Consider the following 14722-nt stretch of genomic DNA (forward strand, 5'->3'; position numbering starts at 1 on the left):
TCCTACCCATTCTCACCAGATGTACCCCATCCCCAGACTGTCAGCTTACTAGAGGCAAGATTCATTGATTAAAGCACAGAATTGAGTTTCACTTCCGAATCCAATCACTTGCCTTACCATATGAGAACTACAACCAAATTAGTTTCTTTGTTTCTTAACATTAGAAAAAAATAACTGTTTTCCAAAGAACTTCAGAACTAGTTTTTGCAAAGCTTTTCTGAATTCCTCACACGATGAACTTATTCATATTGCATAAAACAGAAACAGGAAGGTGACCTGCTTATTATTCCTTATGAACAAAATAAAAAGAAAATGAACTTGTTAGATGAAAATTGTGTTTAATTAGTGGCAGGTACCAAACCACTCTTGAAATCAGTGCATCAGTGCTACTAAGCAACATACCAAATCTATGCAGATATCATTTATTCTATTTTGATTCCAGTATAATTTTTTCCAACACATCCTTTGCTTAATCCCCAATCTACTCATCCAAAACACAATACAACCTATACTTAGTTTTCTATTATTACTTAGAAGTAAAAAAACTTTTTCTTTAATATTTTGGCTTCAAGAAAAGACAGCTTGTGAATCCAGTGGCAATCTCCATTAAGAATTTTTTTAGTTTCCAGAGTCCTATCACTTAAAGTCTTCCACAGATTAAGCCAAATCTATGGTTAAAATTGAAAATACAAAAGATATGAATTATGTTTTTATAAAAATGTAAAAAGCTAGTCAAAATTACATGTTTAGATATTTAATCTCTGAACAATGGAGTATAGCAGCAGGGAACTTAAATATTATAACTATCAACAATAAATACAAGAAATTAATGCAAAGATTGCAATAGAAGGATTCTTGAGTACAATGAGAATATAAAGAGACATTCTAATTTGTACAAAAACCATCCCAACTCTGTATACAATCTCTTCTATAAATACAACCAGATAAGATGAAATGCTTATTTGCAAATAATAGTTATTAAAAAGTGTGCTTTATTGGGGTTTTCACTCGTTCTCTTGGCAGGTGTAGTTTGCAGGAAGTCTGTAAAGACAAATTTCCAAAATTAGATATTTTAATTTCTCCAGAAGTTATATTTTAAATACAAGTAACAACAGATGCAGAACATACTTGATTTCCACAGGAAGTGTTATTAGAACAATAAACACCGTAACAAATCCATTAGCAGTTACCAGGTGTGTAACAATAAGGTAAATTGTTTAACAAACCAAGTTTACCTATAGTGGAGCATGAAACTGGCTGTGCATTGCTATTGCCTGTTGAAGTTTTTCCTCTTTGGCTCGTCTGCAGTGGCAGAGCTATGAAACAAGACATACAAGACTGAATTCTAAAAGCAGTTTTTTATAATGCATACTGCAGTTTCTCCTTAATGATTTAGCTATTTTACAGGCTCTTTAAAGAAAGAAAACCCTGCCTAACCTACCTCCCTTCCAAGCTTGGGGCTGAACAACAGTCTATACAGATAACATTATTCTATCCAAAACTGTAAGAGGATTGTTTCCAATGTTACAAAATGCATTTATTGGGCACCTTTAAAGAAAGGTACACTACTTGGTAAATTACTTTTGTCACAGCACGAACAAGAATGGTGATTTTTGAACCCCAGTTACTTATTTGATGATAGCCATCAACAAAATTTGTTTAAGAAGTTTAATAAACTAAACATTAAGGTTGTTTAATGCAACATGTCAGTTTATGTCAACCTTCCAAATATGAAATTTACCATGTGGATATCTTCCCCAATATCTATACAAGATACAGAAGAAATTGGCACAAAAATATCTGCAACACTACATGAATATGGTCTAATGCAGAAGATCTTTGCACTCCCATCTTAGAAGTATGTGCCTTTGGAATGCAGATTATAGTCTAAATAAACTGAAGCCATTTAAGGATTTTTTTTCCTTCTGTCAAAGCTCACGAAAGCACTGTTCTGTATCACAGGACTGCTCAAACCCTTAAAAAAAGAAGTCCTAAATTTATTCAGTGGGTGTTGTACATGTCTTGGGTTAGAAGTACTTGTATATTACATACCGTTCTCTTTTCCATGAAACTACTAAGAAAGTCATCTATCTCTGTTTTGCCTTCCAAGAAGTCTTCTGCAATAGTATCAGACTCCTCTTCAGCTTCATGAGCAGCTACTTTAAGTCTGGCCTGCAGAGCACTTGGACTGCAACTCTAAGAAAATAAAAAGTCCAATGTAATACTAACCTGTCTGTGAAAACTCACATTTCCAAGAAGATAAATGACTATACAAATATGGAATATGTGGACAGAGCACTATTATTACATAAAAGCCTAAGTAACCAGATGAAGTTCCATCTCCAAGTTACAGAGATGGAACTCTAGCTTGTTAAACTAGAAAGGTTTCAATGTGAGAAAAGTGTTGCTAATTTAGGTCTTGATACACAATCATTCACACAAATGAATAAAGTTTTTCAACTTTTACCCTACAGTGTAGAAAGCATCCAGCTTGGAAATCTGACAAGTTCTCAAGTGCATGATTTCTGAGTAGAACTAACATTTCAAGTGTCTTCAATAAATAGGGTCTACTTTTGAAAATCAGTTGTGAACCTGAGAAGTATAAAAAGGTAAAAAGGTAAAAAAGAACTTACTGTTCAGCTTTTAAATACCCTTGAAATGATTCTGGAGAAGACAGGAAAGCAAAAAGCACCTACTCAAGAAGTAGACAGACTGCTAATCTAAACCAGTATACTAATTTTTCTGTTCTTATAAACCTAAAACCTTACTTCTGTTTATTGCATACAATCTCATTATTTTTTCTTGAATATATCTGGGCAGGTAAACAGGACATGATTCACATCCAGTAGGAGTCTGAAGAGAGCCAGAATGGCAAAATTAAGGCATTTATAGATTTTAGATGCTTGGCCTAACCTTCATCTACCCTATGAAAAATCTTTTACTTATGTACTTTAAAATCTTAATGTAATCAAAAATTTCCTGTTAAATTGATCTTGTACAAAATACAGAGAGTTTGCTCTAATAAAAGAGAACTAAAATTCACTCAATACAAATAAAAATACTTGTTTGGAAATTTGAAGGAAAGAGAGCAGGAGATACCTGTGCACAGCAAACATCACTACATGAAGATATAGGGAAAAAAAGCAGAAAAATTCAACTGCTACTCCTCAACTCTCAGCTTCCTATCCATCATTAAATCGAATCAGCAAATCTAATTCAGAAAAAAGAAAAGGGACTACAGCAGTGCAATATTATGTCCTGTTCTTAAGTGGTTTCTTGCAAAAATAAGTGGTTTATCCACGTCAACTACCTCTGCCCACTTTAAGGTCAAAGGAGGCATTAGGAGTCAGACTCTTCTAAATTTTCAAGCGAGGAAACCTCTAATATTTAGACCACCTATGAAATAATTTGGTTTGCCATCATGCAAATTTTGGTTGTGTGTTTTTTTTGTTTGTTTGTTTGTTTTTTGTTGTTGTTTTCTTTTTTTGGGGGCATTCAGAAATTCAGGTACTATGCATGCTAAACTGATGGACTGTTGCATTCTCAGGTGACAAGTCTTGCAAATTATGAAGATTTTAGTGCAGAAAGGGGTTTATCAGAAGTTATATCCTCTAATGAATACCCTGGTAAACATACCAAGAAATTATTTTCCTTCTCCAATACTTTCTGAATTAATAATTTCTGCCCTGTTTACACTGTAAAACATGCAAGGTTTGACAGCACATAGAGCATATTGCCTGAAGGAAGCATGCCGAGTGAACTGCAGAATTTAAGTTCCTGAAGTTATTGAGCACTTTCATCTGGCACAGTTTTACAAGCTCATTATGTTAAATGAGTACCATTAATTGAACAAGCCTCCTTTAAAATTATTCTATTGTTAAAACTGGTTTGGACTGGGATTGTACTAAACAGTTCTAGATGTACATCACTCTTTTCTTCCAACTTTGCTCCTATTGTAGCAGTAAAAAATAAAAACCCAATGAGAAAACCCATTATTTTGCTTGTAACTTTTTGGTACATCATTCAATTTTTTTCATATTTGACGAAATACTTAATCTACTTCATATTAAATGAGAGTTTAACCAAAAGAATATTCCTAATGGATAAAGATACAAATCAAAACTTCAGATTTATCGAAGTATTCTTAAAGGATGTCATGTAGGAATTATACCTCACTAAGTTCATGCTGTCTTTGCATCTTTTTTTCAAAGGCTGCTTTCATTTGCGTGAGTTGCTCATACTGGAAGGAAGAAGAAAAGGAACATTATCACCTTGAAAAAATTCCAGATATTACCTACCACTCATATTTCCGAAGATTGTTTTATTGTTAACTTACTTTATCCAACACTGTCTGTCTTTTTGCTTCAAGACTAGGCTCCAGCAACAGGTTTTTTTCTGAAAAATAAAATCACCATTACTACTTTTTTTAAAGGATTTAGTTCACAGAACAAAGCCACACATGTTAACATTTTGACAGCTTACTTGCCAGCTCTTCAATGCTTTTCACTAACTCATCTCTATCAGTAATGACTTGCTTCAGCTGTGGAAGAGTCACAAACTGTTCCAGTAACACCTCCTCTTGCTCATTCATACTGGTCAGCTGTGATATACTGTACTCAAACAGAAAGAAAGTACATTTAAATCTGAAAACACCACAGGTAAAGTAGTTCATTTCTTCCAGAATTTGAGGCCTTTTTTGGGACTTTACAAATACGTGACACTTGAGCACAACTTATTTTTCCCCTTTCTCCTGGATTGTGGGTTCTACTATATGCAGCAGTGAATTTAAAAAGCAGCATGTTAAAAAATATCTCCCATTTCAAGCCTTACTTCCCATAAAGCTACTATAGTGGGTTGACTGTGTTGAGCTACCAGATGCCCACTCAGCTGCTCTCTCAGTTCCCCTCCTCAACAGGCCATGGAGGAAAATCTGAGGGGTTGAGATAAAAACAGTCAAGTCACTTACCAGTTACAATCACACACAAAAACACACTCAGAAAAATTTAACTGAATTTATTGTCAATTACAGTAAGTTGGATGGTAAGCAAGAAAGGCAAAGACTAAAACACTTTGCTCCATTTTTCCTCAGGCTCAACCTCATTCCTTCATGCCCAACACTACCTCTCCCTGTCTCCCTCTCCTTGGGGCAAAGGGGGAACTGCAAGTGTAGCAGTCAGTCCCTAACAGTTCATCTCTGCTTCTCCTTCCTTCTCACACTTCACCCCTGCTCCACAGACTGCAATCAGCTCCTGGCATGAGTATCCAGTCTGGGTAATACCTGGCTGCAGCTTCCTTCAGGGCATATCCAACATTGGGTCCTTCCTGGACTGCAGTGTGGGTAACTGCTCCAGCATAGTCCTCTCAGCTACAGGGCACATTTTAAAAATACCCATACTACCGCAATCTTTTCCAAAACTTCCATGGGCTGTGGAAAAGTAACTGCTCTGGTATGTGGAGCACCTCCTTCTCAGCCTTCTTCCCTGACCTTGGTGTTTGCAGGATTATCACATTTTTCCATTCCTCCCCTCAATCCTCACTGCCTCTGCTCTTTCTGTTTTCAGAGGCAGTGCCTGCTCCACTAATGGACTCAGGAGTCCTGCAGTGGGTCTGCTGCCAAACCAGCTGCGCCTGGCACAGGGGCAGCTCCTGACCCTTTCTCACAAAGGCCGCTCAAAAAGCCCCCTTTACCAAAACCATGCCACCTATACAGAACAGAACTGTTCAGAACAGCTGCAATACCACTGTCATTCAATTAAACAACCAACAGAAGAATCATGGAATTTTAATCCAGTCTTCTTGAAAGGACCAGGCTTGATTAGAATGTTTTAACAAATTACACTTCCCTGCAAAAATCTTAATTTGCTGTTATGTAATAAGGATGCTGCCAGAACTTAGGAGCTAAGTCAGCTAAACTAAACGGGTTCTTTGGAAAGTGTCAAAGGAAAAGAAAAAGCGACCCCAGTTGAAAGGACAGAGTTTTCAATTGCTTAACTATGACACCACCAGAAAGATGTGAGATTTGAAGGAGTTTATAGTGAATTTGTAACCTATTCCATCCCACATAACCGATCTAGGAAACTGTCTCATAAGATCTGAGCAAGCTGCTGGGAGCAATAACTAATACAGTTTGCTTGCATAATGACAAACAGATGAAAATATTTGTGTAGTATGTGTATAAAGTATTTAGATGTAGCAGTGATTTGCACTGGGACAGCAGACACATTTACCTCCTGGATTTGTCTAAGCCAGCCTCCCCTGAACATGCTGAGCTGCTCACAGAGCAGTTCCCCATTTACCTTGCACTGCAGTCCTTTGGCATTTAGGAGAATGTAATCTTTGAACCAGCCTCAAGCTATCCCATTTCCTCCTTCAAAAGTTATGCTTATTGAATTACTAGAAATTAAGTCCCTTGTAAGGCCTCAGAAAAAAGCAAAACACTGATAGTAAGAAAAAGTAAAAATAAATACTTCTTTTCCTGGTGTTGAATCAAGTACTGTTCCTGCTGACCAAACCCTAAAGAAGCAGCACATTTGAATATAAAGCAGGGTTATTTTCTGACTACAATACTTCGGTATGTGGCAGTTCCCCTAATTATAATTTCTACAAAACCCTTTCAGTGATGTGTACAGACTTCTGACAAAAATCAGATACAGGCCTGTAGTACAGTACAGTGCCTTTCAGTAACTATGGAAAATTCAGCTACCCTCTGAAAATTTACCTTAGTTCTGAGAGTTCTGGAAAGGTATCAGGAACATCAGGCATCTTGTATGTAAATCCATTCTGGCCAACCTGAGTCAAAATTTAGAAATGCTTAGTAGATTTCTGAAGTGCAGTTTCTTGATATTTAACATGATTAATTGAGAACTGAAAATGAATATGTTCAAGCAACAAGAAAAGCACAAAAAGCAGTAAGAAGCAGTAGCACTAGTATCTGAACAGAAAACAACTCAACCAATGCAACAAAATGCTTGAAGATGTTTGGGGTGACATGTCACAAAAGATGAGTCAATTTTGGAGGAAAATAATTCTGTTTTGCCATGTCCTTCATTTGAAAGCAGCTGAATGACTGAGGAAATACACAGGAATAGTAAAACTCACAGAAGTGAGAACAGAGAAGGAGATTGACATTTTGATCTCTTTCGTGTGGTTTTTAGAGCTATAATCTCTCAGAAAAGAAATGTTTTAGACAAGGAAAAAACAGTTGTAGAAAATTTAAATTGCATAAAGTTACAAAAGTGCCTTCCAAGCCTAAGAAAACTTGTTTCTATAGACATGATTTGATTCAAGACTAAACATTTAGATACAAAGTTTTATTAAAAATAAAATTCCTTCCAGAGTTCATCAGCAACAGGGAGCTTAAGTATAAACATACAAGATAAAATGCTTCACATAAAGACTTGAGATCGCACATTGCCCTCACCTAATAGGTTCTGAGCAGGAAAGCAAGCAAGAAAAAAATATCTTCTGTGGTTGGAGATACAGCTACAGCTGCCCTATGGGGGAGTGCAGCTCCAAAACAAAACCCCTATAATCAAAGACCATTAACATAACACTAGTTTCATTGAAACAAAGACAAACTTGTTGCTCTGACTTCAAGTTCTAAAAAATTCTTCATCAAAGCCAGGATGACAGTTTTGCTTCCCTAGCACCAGCAAAACAACGAAGTTCACTCACTCAAGTGCTTCCTTGAGTTTTAAGCAATGCCCTGTATGCCTCTAAGGGAACTTATACCCAGTGTCTGCCAGCTTAAAGAGCAAAACTCAGCAGACTGACCTGCAGCACCGCTTCTGCTGTGGGAACAGGCAGCGGCAGATCAGCAATCAAGCCATAGGAGGGAGCAGCAGGCTTGTCTGTAGTGTAGCTTGAAGAAACTGTTTCAGAAATGGGCATGGGTGCCATTGTTCTGTTTGTTTCTTGAGGTGGATATGGAGGGAGAAATGGAAACCCCTGAGGAGCAAAAGGAGGCATTCCAGCTGGTTTGTTGTAAAGGCTAAAAACAAACAAAACCACAATCATGAGCAACCAACTGCTCACAGCACATCTCTTGTCTTTTGAATTATAATTACGAGACCACACATAAGACATAAGAATGAATTTTCAAGTGACCATAAACTTTGTATTTTCTGTTCTCAGTTGCTTCCGAAGTAATAACCCTTTCTGTCTAATACTGCAATATAGTCTAGAACTCCATTAATCTACATTCTTGTAGAACAGCCAAATACACACTTACACTCTTAATTATGAGAAAACTACTTCTCAAAAATTTATGACAGCATAATTTTAAATCATTTCCATCCTAAAGTTGTGAGAAAAACATCTGTGTCATACATTAGCTCTTATGTATGGTACAGCATTTAATAGCTTGGGCAACACACAAGTAATTACTTCTAAACAGCAGGAATGATTTTTTTTAAAAATTCACAACTGCAGCCACATCTAAACTCAGTATCACCGTCAGCCATGAGAACCACAGTTGAACTGACACAATCTGAATTTAACACAATTCTTTAAATCACCCAATTTCTGCTGCACATGGTGCAAAGGAACTGCCCTAAGCCTGGGAGATTATGAACAGAATATGAAAAAACACAACTACTCAGATAATGAGATACAGCAAATTCCAGATTTCATCTGGTAATGCAAAAACTTATTTTTCAAGAAAATGGATATAAAGTTACATCAGGCATGTTGATTCAGTAACTCCAATGAAATCTAGTGTCTCTTCTAAAAACAATCAGGTCATCTACCATGCACATGAAATTGTGCAAGGACATGGAATCTAATTCTTCCGGTATATCCATTACATTATTCCTGTCTCTGCCCTCCTTATAATTGGTTTAGTCGCTTTTTGAAAAACTAATAGACATTTGTTATGTTTTGATAACTTACTATGGAAATGATGTTGAGCTAGGAGCTAGAACTGGAGGATTCTTCCAAAACTCATCCAGTAAACTCTGAATAATTTTTCCAAGATCTGAATGCATTGTAAACTGGGAAAAACAGAAAACAAAATCCAAAGAAGAAAAATTATGTCTGGAATCCAAGCGTTCCAAAATGTGCTGAACTTGATTGTTTCTTATACCCACATGACAGTGCTGAAAAGCTATTTCAGACATACTAGCTAATCCAAACTATATATACATAAACTCCAAATAAAGTGATAAAGCAACCCAGAGCTGAACAGAAACTAAAAGTCTTTTGTATATTCCATTATCAGTGGAGAGTCAATGAAGTACCACATTGCTATTGAACAAGCAAAAATCCCCACTTTAGTTACCCAGTTACATTTGTGCAAACAACAGAAGAGGAAAAAAAAAATCTGAGGACAAAGGCACTAACTACATTCTAAGAGTCAGAACCTCCATCCACTCAAGAAAAAATAGGATAATCTTGTTGACAAAAAGACCAGCATATTAAAATCCTGAATATTCGAGCTAAAACCTTGACGCCATTCTAATAGGATTAGGCTAGAAAGAGCTATGTTACAAAACTGTCTTAAAGCATCCCTCTCCTTAATTTGGAATGCACTGGAATGTAATTGGAAGAGCTGTGCAATTAACAATAACCAAAAAAATGTGACAGTAATTTTCTCAGCCTTCATACCTTAAAATAGTTTTAGATACATGGAATACTCAAGTCAGAAATGGTATCAGTAAAAGAATAACTAGAATAACTACTGAATACTTCTGAATTTGTTTTCAGGCCCTGAAATACAGTTTGAAAAAGATTAGGATCTATACTAATGTTTTTTACCAGGAGTATTAACAATAATCTAGTGTGAGACATATTAAAACTGCTATTAACAGTAGATCTGTGTGAAGCTACAAATGATACATACATTACTTATTAATGGACCGGTCACATATACCCCCTGCTTGTCCATTAAATGATGTCTCACAGGTGGGAAAACACTGATGACTGGTTTTTCCTGAGGAAACTGAGGTGGAAGCAAACTGCAAATACAAAAATAATTATTACTACAGTGACACCCCATGATAAAGTTTGCATAAGAAGGCTTCTAATGCAAAGAAAAAGTACTATTCATTACATAAACATACTTTTCTATGAGAACTGCTATGGACAAGTACACAATGACTGAAGCATACGAAAGGATTATTCAGTTACAAAATTCAAAGTTCAACAGATTGGAGTACCAGACTTCCACAAAACTGAAGAGAGCATTTACTGGGCAAAATTGTAGTATAACAAAGGAGCAATTATCACAGAATATTCTGAGTTGGAATGGACCCACAAGGATCACTGAGTCCAGCTCTTAAGTGCATGGCCCATACAGGCACTGAACCTGCAGCCTTGGTGTTATTAGCACATGGTCTGACAAACTAATAGACAACAAAGAAGCTGTAGCATAACAAGAACATTTTCAAATACAGATGCTATTACTACAAATACAATGCAGTGTAGCCTGTAAGAATATGAGGCCAACTCTGCAGGACAAAGTAATATAAAACTTGTGAACAGAATACTATCAATATTTGCCAGAACAAAGTGACCCCCCCAAAGTAAATTTACAGCTAATGTTACAATAAATCACTTGAGTTATGATCCAGAAGCTTCAACAGGGTAAGAGTATGGAGTTACAGCAGACTAAGAAATTACCAATCAAGTTTATTTTCAGTGGCAGAGAATCAAAGTCACCAGAAATCCTCAAGCATTTTCCCCTAGTTACCTTCAACTAAAATCACACAGCTATGTTAGGAACTGAGAACAGTAAAATATGATTTTGCTCTCAGCTGAACATCTGTATCTTGTACGGAGCCAATTCCACCCAGATCACTATAACCACTAATACAAATCCAGGTTATGGTTCCTGAAATTAATTATGAGCTGGGAACAGCTTATATTCTATTACCAGTTTGGTTTTGTTTTTTTGGGTTTTTTTTAAGAACAATTTTAATTTTCAAGATGTGCATAGATGCAGCCCACTCTACTTACATGTTAATGTTAATTGTCAAGTTGTTTACAGTGAATGGCAGTCGATATTCCACATCTTTCTGTATTTCTGCAATGCTGTCAAAGAAAAAATTGTTAGCATCCATTACATGGTCAATATAACAGCTAAAAGTCTAAAAGAAACAAGCATGACCTCAGACATTTGTATTCAGTTTAGTTTTGAAAAGCCCTGTAAGAACAAAATTGAAAATGCTGGAGTATGCAAATAGTCTTCAGCATTCTATATTGAATATTAAGATTAAAGCAAAAAAAAAAAAAAGCGGATTTAACATTTAAACCTCATACATGGTCACAAGCAAAGGAACTATAGTAGGAGAAATCACAATACTCATGCTTCTGACAACAATCTCAACTTATCTTTCTCACTGGCTTAATTTAAGACAACACATCAGTGTTATTTTAATATACTGAATTTTATCTGATTAAACATTTACTTCACCAAGGCATTATATCAGGTTCACATTGCTCTGCAACACTCCCTTCAGATCAGTATGGAGAATGTTTATTAGACTAGGCATTCTTCCTTAATAGATTAGCCTAATATTTAACAGTAGTGCACCAAGCTCACTTGCACAAGCTTTCAAGAATTATCTGGAGTAGAGTTACATTCAACAGTGTAAAGCTCCAGTGAGACTCAAGATCCAGGCCCTCCTGAAAGCACTGATGAGCCTTACAAAATCTAGTAAGGTCAAATTCAAATTTGTTTTTCCTGCAACAGGTAAATTACAGAGGGAAAAATCTTGAAATGAGCTACATTATTAGGAAGTTGATTTCAATACTCAAAACATTCTACAATTTCCATGCACAGCAAGATTATTTTGAAAGAGAGCATCCCAGAGGATGTGGAGGAGGTGAAGCTCAGAAGCAGAATTTCTAGACAATATGAACATATCTAAGCTGAGAGTAAAAGACAGAGGGGCAGAAAACAAGCTTCCTCTTATAATGAATCAAAACAAACTGTAAAAGCAGACTGATTGCTCTTCCATGTATTTTTCCTGCTTGCACCTGGTTAATAACACTCTTTGTAACCTCCCCTTATAGAGGGGAGGGAACACAGCTCCAATGGCAAATAATGGCAGACGGGTGCTCCCAGAAAACATCTTTTGATCCAACTTCAGAAATGCTCCTCCATCCATTGCCAGGTACACTCCATACAAGTCCTTTCTCAAGAAACTCAGAACACATTACCTGCAAATGTGTGCTAAGAGTGGTATTGGGAGTGCTTTGTGTCCTTCCAAAGCACTACTGGGGCATAGAATTTAAGGCTTCAAAACAAAGTCTTTAAGAGCTTGGGGAACAAATGGGAGTAAGACACTAACTCGACTATGAATCCTGCTTTGTGCAGCCCGATCTTCTTCCTCTCATAGACAACTCAGTATTTGCTCCTTCCCTGTAAAATCACTTGCTGTTTGAAGAAAATATCAAATATCTTCAGCACAGGACAATTCAAATCAAGGGTTCTGCTGTGTTACACCACACACCACTAGCTGCACCTTCTCATTCTTAACTGAAGGATTCTCCCCTGAATCTCTCACTCACATTCCTGCCCTGTAATCATCTGCCACACCTCTCATTAACCTGCTACAAAATCCTTTTGAGAAGGGTATATAACTACACTCCACTCAAGTGGAAGCTGGGGAGGAAGATGAGGACAGAGAGTGAAGAACAAGAAAGCCAGAATCTCCTTGAATGTTCAAACAATTATAACCCTGCTTAGGAAAAACCTTGAACTAATAACCTAAGTTGTTGCTTTCCCAAGTGGGAATGAGTACACTGAAAAAAATGATACACTCTTAACTTTGTCTAGAACAACAAAACCCTCTTTTTTAAATGCAAAGGTTTTATGTCCAGCTCTTAACCTGAGAAGGATTGTGTACAGGAAAGCTAGGTGCTGTACTGAAATTAAGATGACACATACCTGAGCTTTTATGACCTAAGATGACACAAACCAAACTTGACTGACTTAGTTAACTACAGCATACCAAGAATTTTGAGCATTTTGGTGAAGAGCAACAACAGTACTCACAACGGAATGACATTTGGGCAGCTACCATGTCCCTACCCCTCACCTCAATTCCTGGCTACAGCATCCATTCCCTCACTGCCTATGCTTGAGCTGGTGCCTGCACACACAGTAGCAAACCAGTTCAGCAAGCTGACTGACAAAAACTGATCCCTTTTTTGGGGACTTAATACAGGATGAGCTCATCTCACTGCCAGATTTTTAAAGAGTGGATATAAACAAAAGGCCAAGTAAGGCCAGCCTAACAAAAACTTTTAAGTTAACTAAGATCCTATATGCCCACAGGAACAGCTCCTTAGAAAAGTGAACTGTCTCCAAAATATCTCTGAAATTAGCTCTGAACAGACTTATGCTTCAAGCAACAATACTTAGAATACCATCATATTTATGTTTGCTGTGTGATAATTCTAAATATTAGGAAAGCAAACTACCTGCAGTTATTAAACTTGGAAATGCATCTAGTATCTCTTCCACTCCTAGTGTCAGTCTGATGTGACAGGAAGCATTCTCTGTCCTTTTTCTGAATTGTTTTGGAGGCAGCTACCATTTCAGTTCTACAGAAATCCTAGGAAGTTCTATGTCAGTAGAATGCTTACTTCACTGTAACTATAACTTCAAATATATGAAATGTGGATCTCCTTTTAAAATGTGAGGAGTTTTAAACGACTAGACAAAACAGGGCAGCATACTGCCAAGAAGGAGTATAAATAAGAATAAACTTTTGCTTTAAAACTGTGGATCTTGAACAGGAGTAAACACAACTGGCCTCTTCTCACCATCTAAACAAAACTACTTTTTAAGGAGCAGCCAGTTTTCAGCAGGTAGCACTGAACACCAGGAAAAACAGTTTGTAAAGCCAGTAGGGCTGCTATGCCACTGTGCCACTGCTGGCAGGCCACTGCGCCACACAACTCCTTGGTGCTCTACGTTTTAGTCTCAACTTTTAATCAACTACGCTATTACACGCAGCTCCCAGAGAGGTTTTATCCCAAGACGCAGTCGCGTCACTCCGCGGACATTACACCCATTAGCAGGCTTTCCGGTCAATGGCAAGTGAAACCGGGCACGGCGACCTGCGCCCGATCACCCGGCCAGGCCCCGACGAAGCCAGTGGGACTTTCAGTTTCAGAATTCTTCCTCCCAGCCCGCCGGGGTCCCACATCGCACTGTCCTCCGGCGGGGACCCCGCGGCACCGCAGTCCCGCCCGGCGGGACCCTTCGGCCCCGGGACAGCGCGGGGCTGGGCCGGCCCGGGCTGCGGCGCCGCCGGCTCGGGAGCCCTGTTTACCCACACGGCCGCGAGGTCCCAGCCAGGCCTCACAGGGAGGGGACGGGGCGCAGCCGGGAGACATAGAGAGACACGACACGCTACCGACACGCTACCGACGCAGCGCGGCCCCACTGCGGCCCCGGGACGGGCGGCACAGCGCGGCCCTCCCGCCCCCGCGCCCGCCGCGGCCACTCACGAGGCGTGCGCGGCGCGCAGGGACTCGACCTGGCGCTGCCGCTGCTGCTGGAGGCCGGTGCGCGCTGGCGGCGCGGCGGAGGCGGGGGCGGCGCCGCCCTTGGCGAGCGGGAACAGCCAGTTCATCGCGCGCGCGGCGGCACCGGAGGGGCGCGAGCGCACCCGCGGCACCGCGCGCACCTCACCGAGCGCCCGCGCGCGCCTGCGCGCGACGGCGGCCCCGCCGCCCCTGCCCCGCCCCGGAGCCGCCGGCGGCGGGGTCG

The 14722-nt window shown here is 38.9% G+C and overlaps 1 protein-coding gene across 2 annotated transcripts; it reads right to left on the reverse strand.

Annotated features, from left to right (window-relative positions):
• Positions 1-318: 318 nt before the first annotated feature.
• VPS37A (VPS37A subunit of ESCRT-I) lies at positions 319-14717 on the reverse strand. 2 transcript variants are annotated; one of them, XM_054632860.2, is made up of 12 exons: positions 14461-14717; positions 10954-11028; positions 9839-9953; positions 8890-8990; positions 7774-7990; positions 6719-6789; positions 4483-4610; positions 4337-4395; positions 4172-4240; positions 2053-2196; positions 1236-1316; positions 319-1041 (listed from the first exon to the last, which is right to left on the reverse strand). In XM_054632860.2, exons 1-11 carry the CDS (start codon positions 14583-14585, stop codon positions 1236-1238), a joined length of 1185 nt encoding a protein of 394 aa, XP_054488835.2. In that variant the 5' UTR covers positions 14586-14717; the 3' UTR covers positions 319-1041. The 2 variants fall into 2 exon arrangements, with proteins under 2 accessions (XP_054488835.2, XP_077033603.1); XM_077177488.1 differs by having other exon boundaries at positions 14490-14637.
• Positions 14718-14722: the final 5 nt, after the last annotated feature.

This window comes from Agelaius phoeniceus, chromosome 4, assembly GCF_051311805.1.
Source record: "Agelaius phoeniceus isolate bAgePho1 chromosome 4, bAgePho1.hap1, whole genome shotgun sequence".
NCBI classification, from domain to species: domain Eukaryota; kingdom Metazoa; phylum Chordata; class Aves; order Passeriformes; family Icteridae; genus Agelaius; species Agelaius phoeniceus.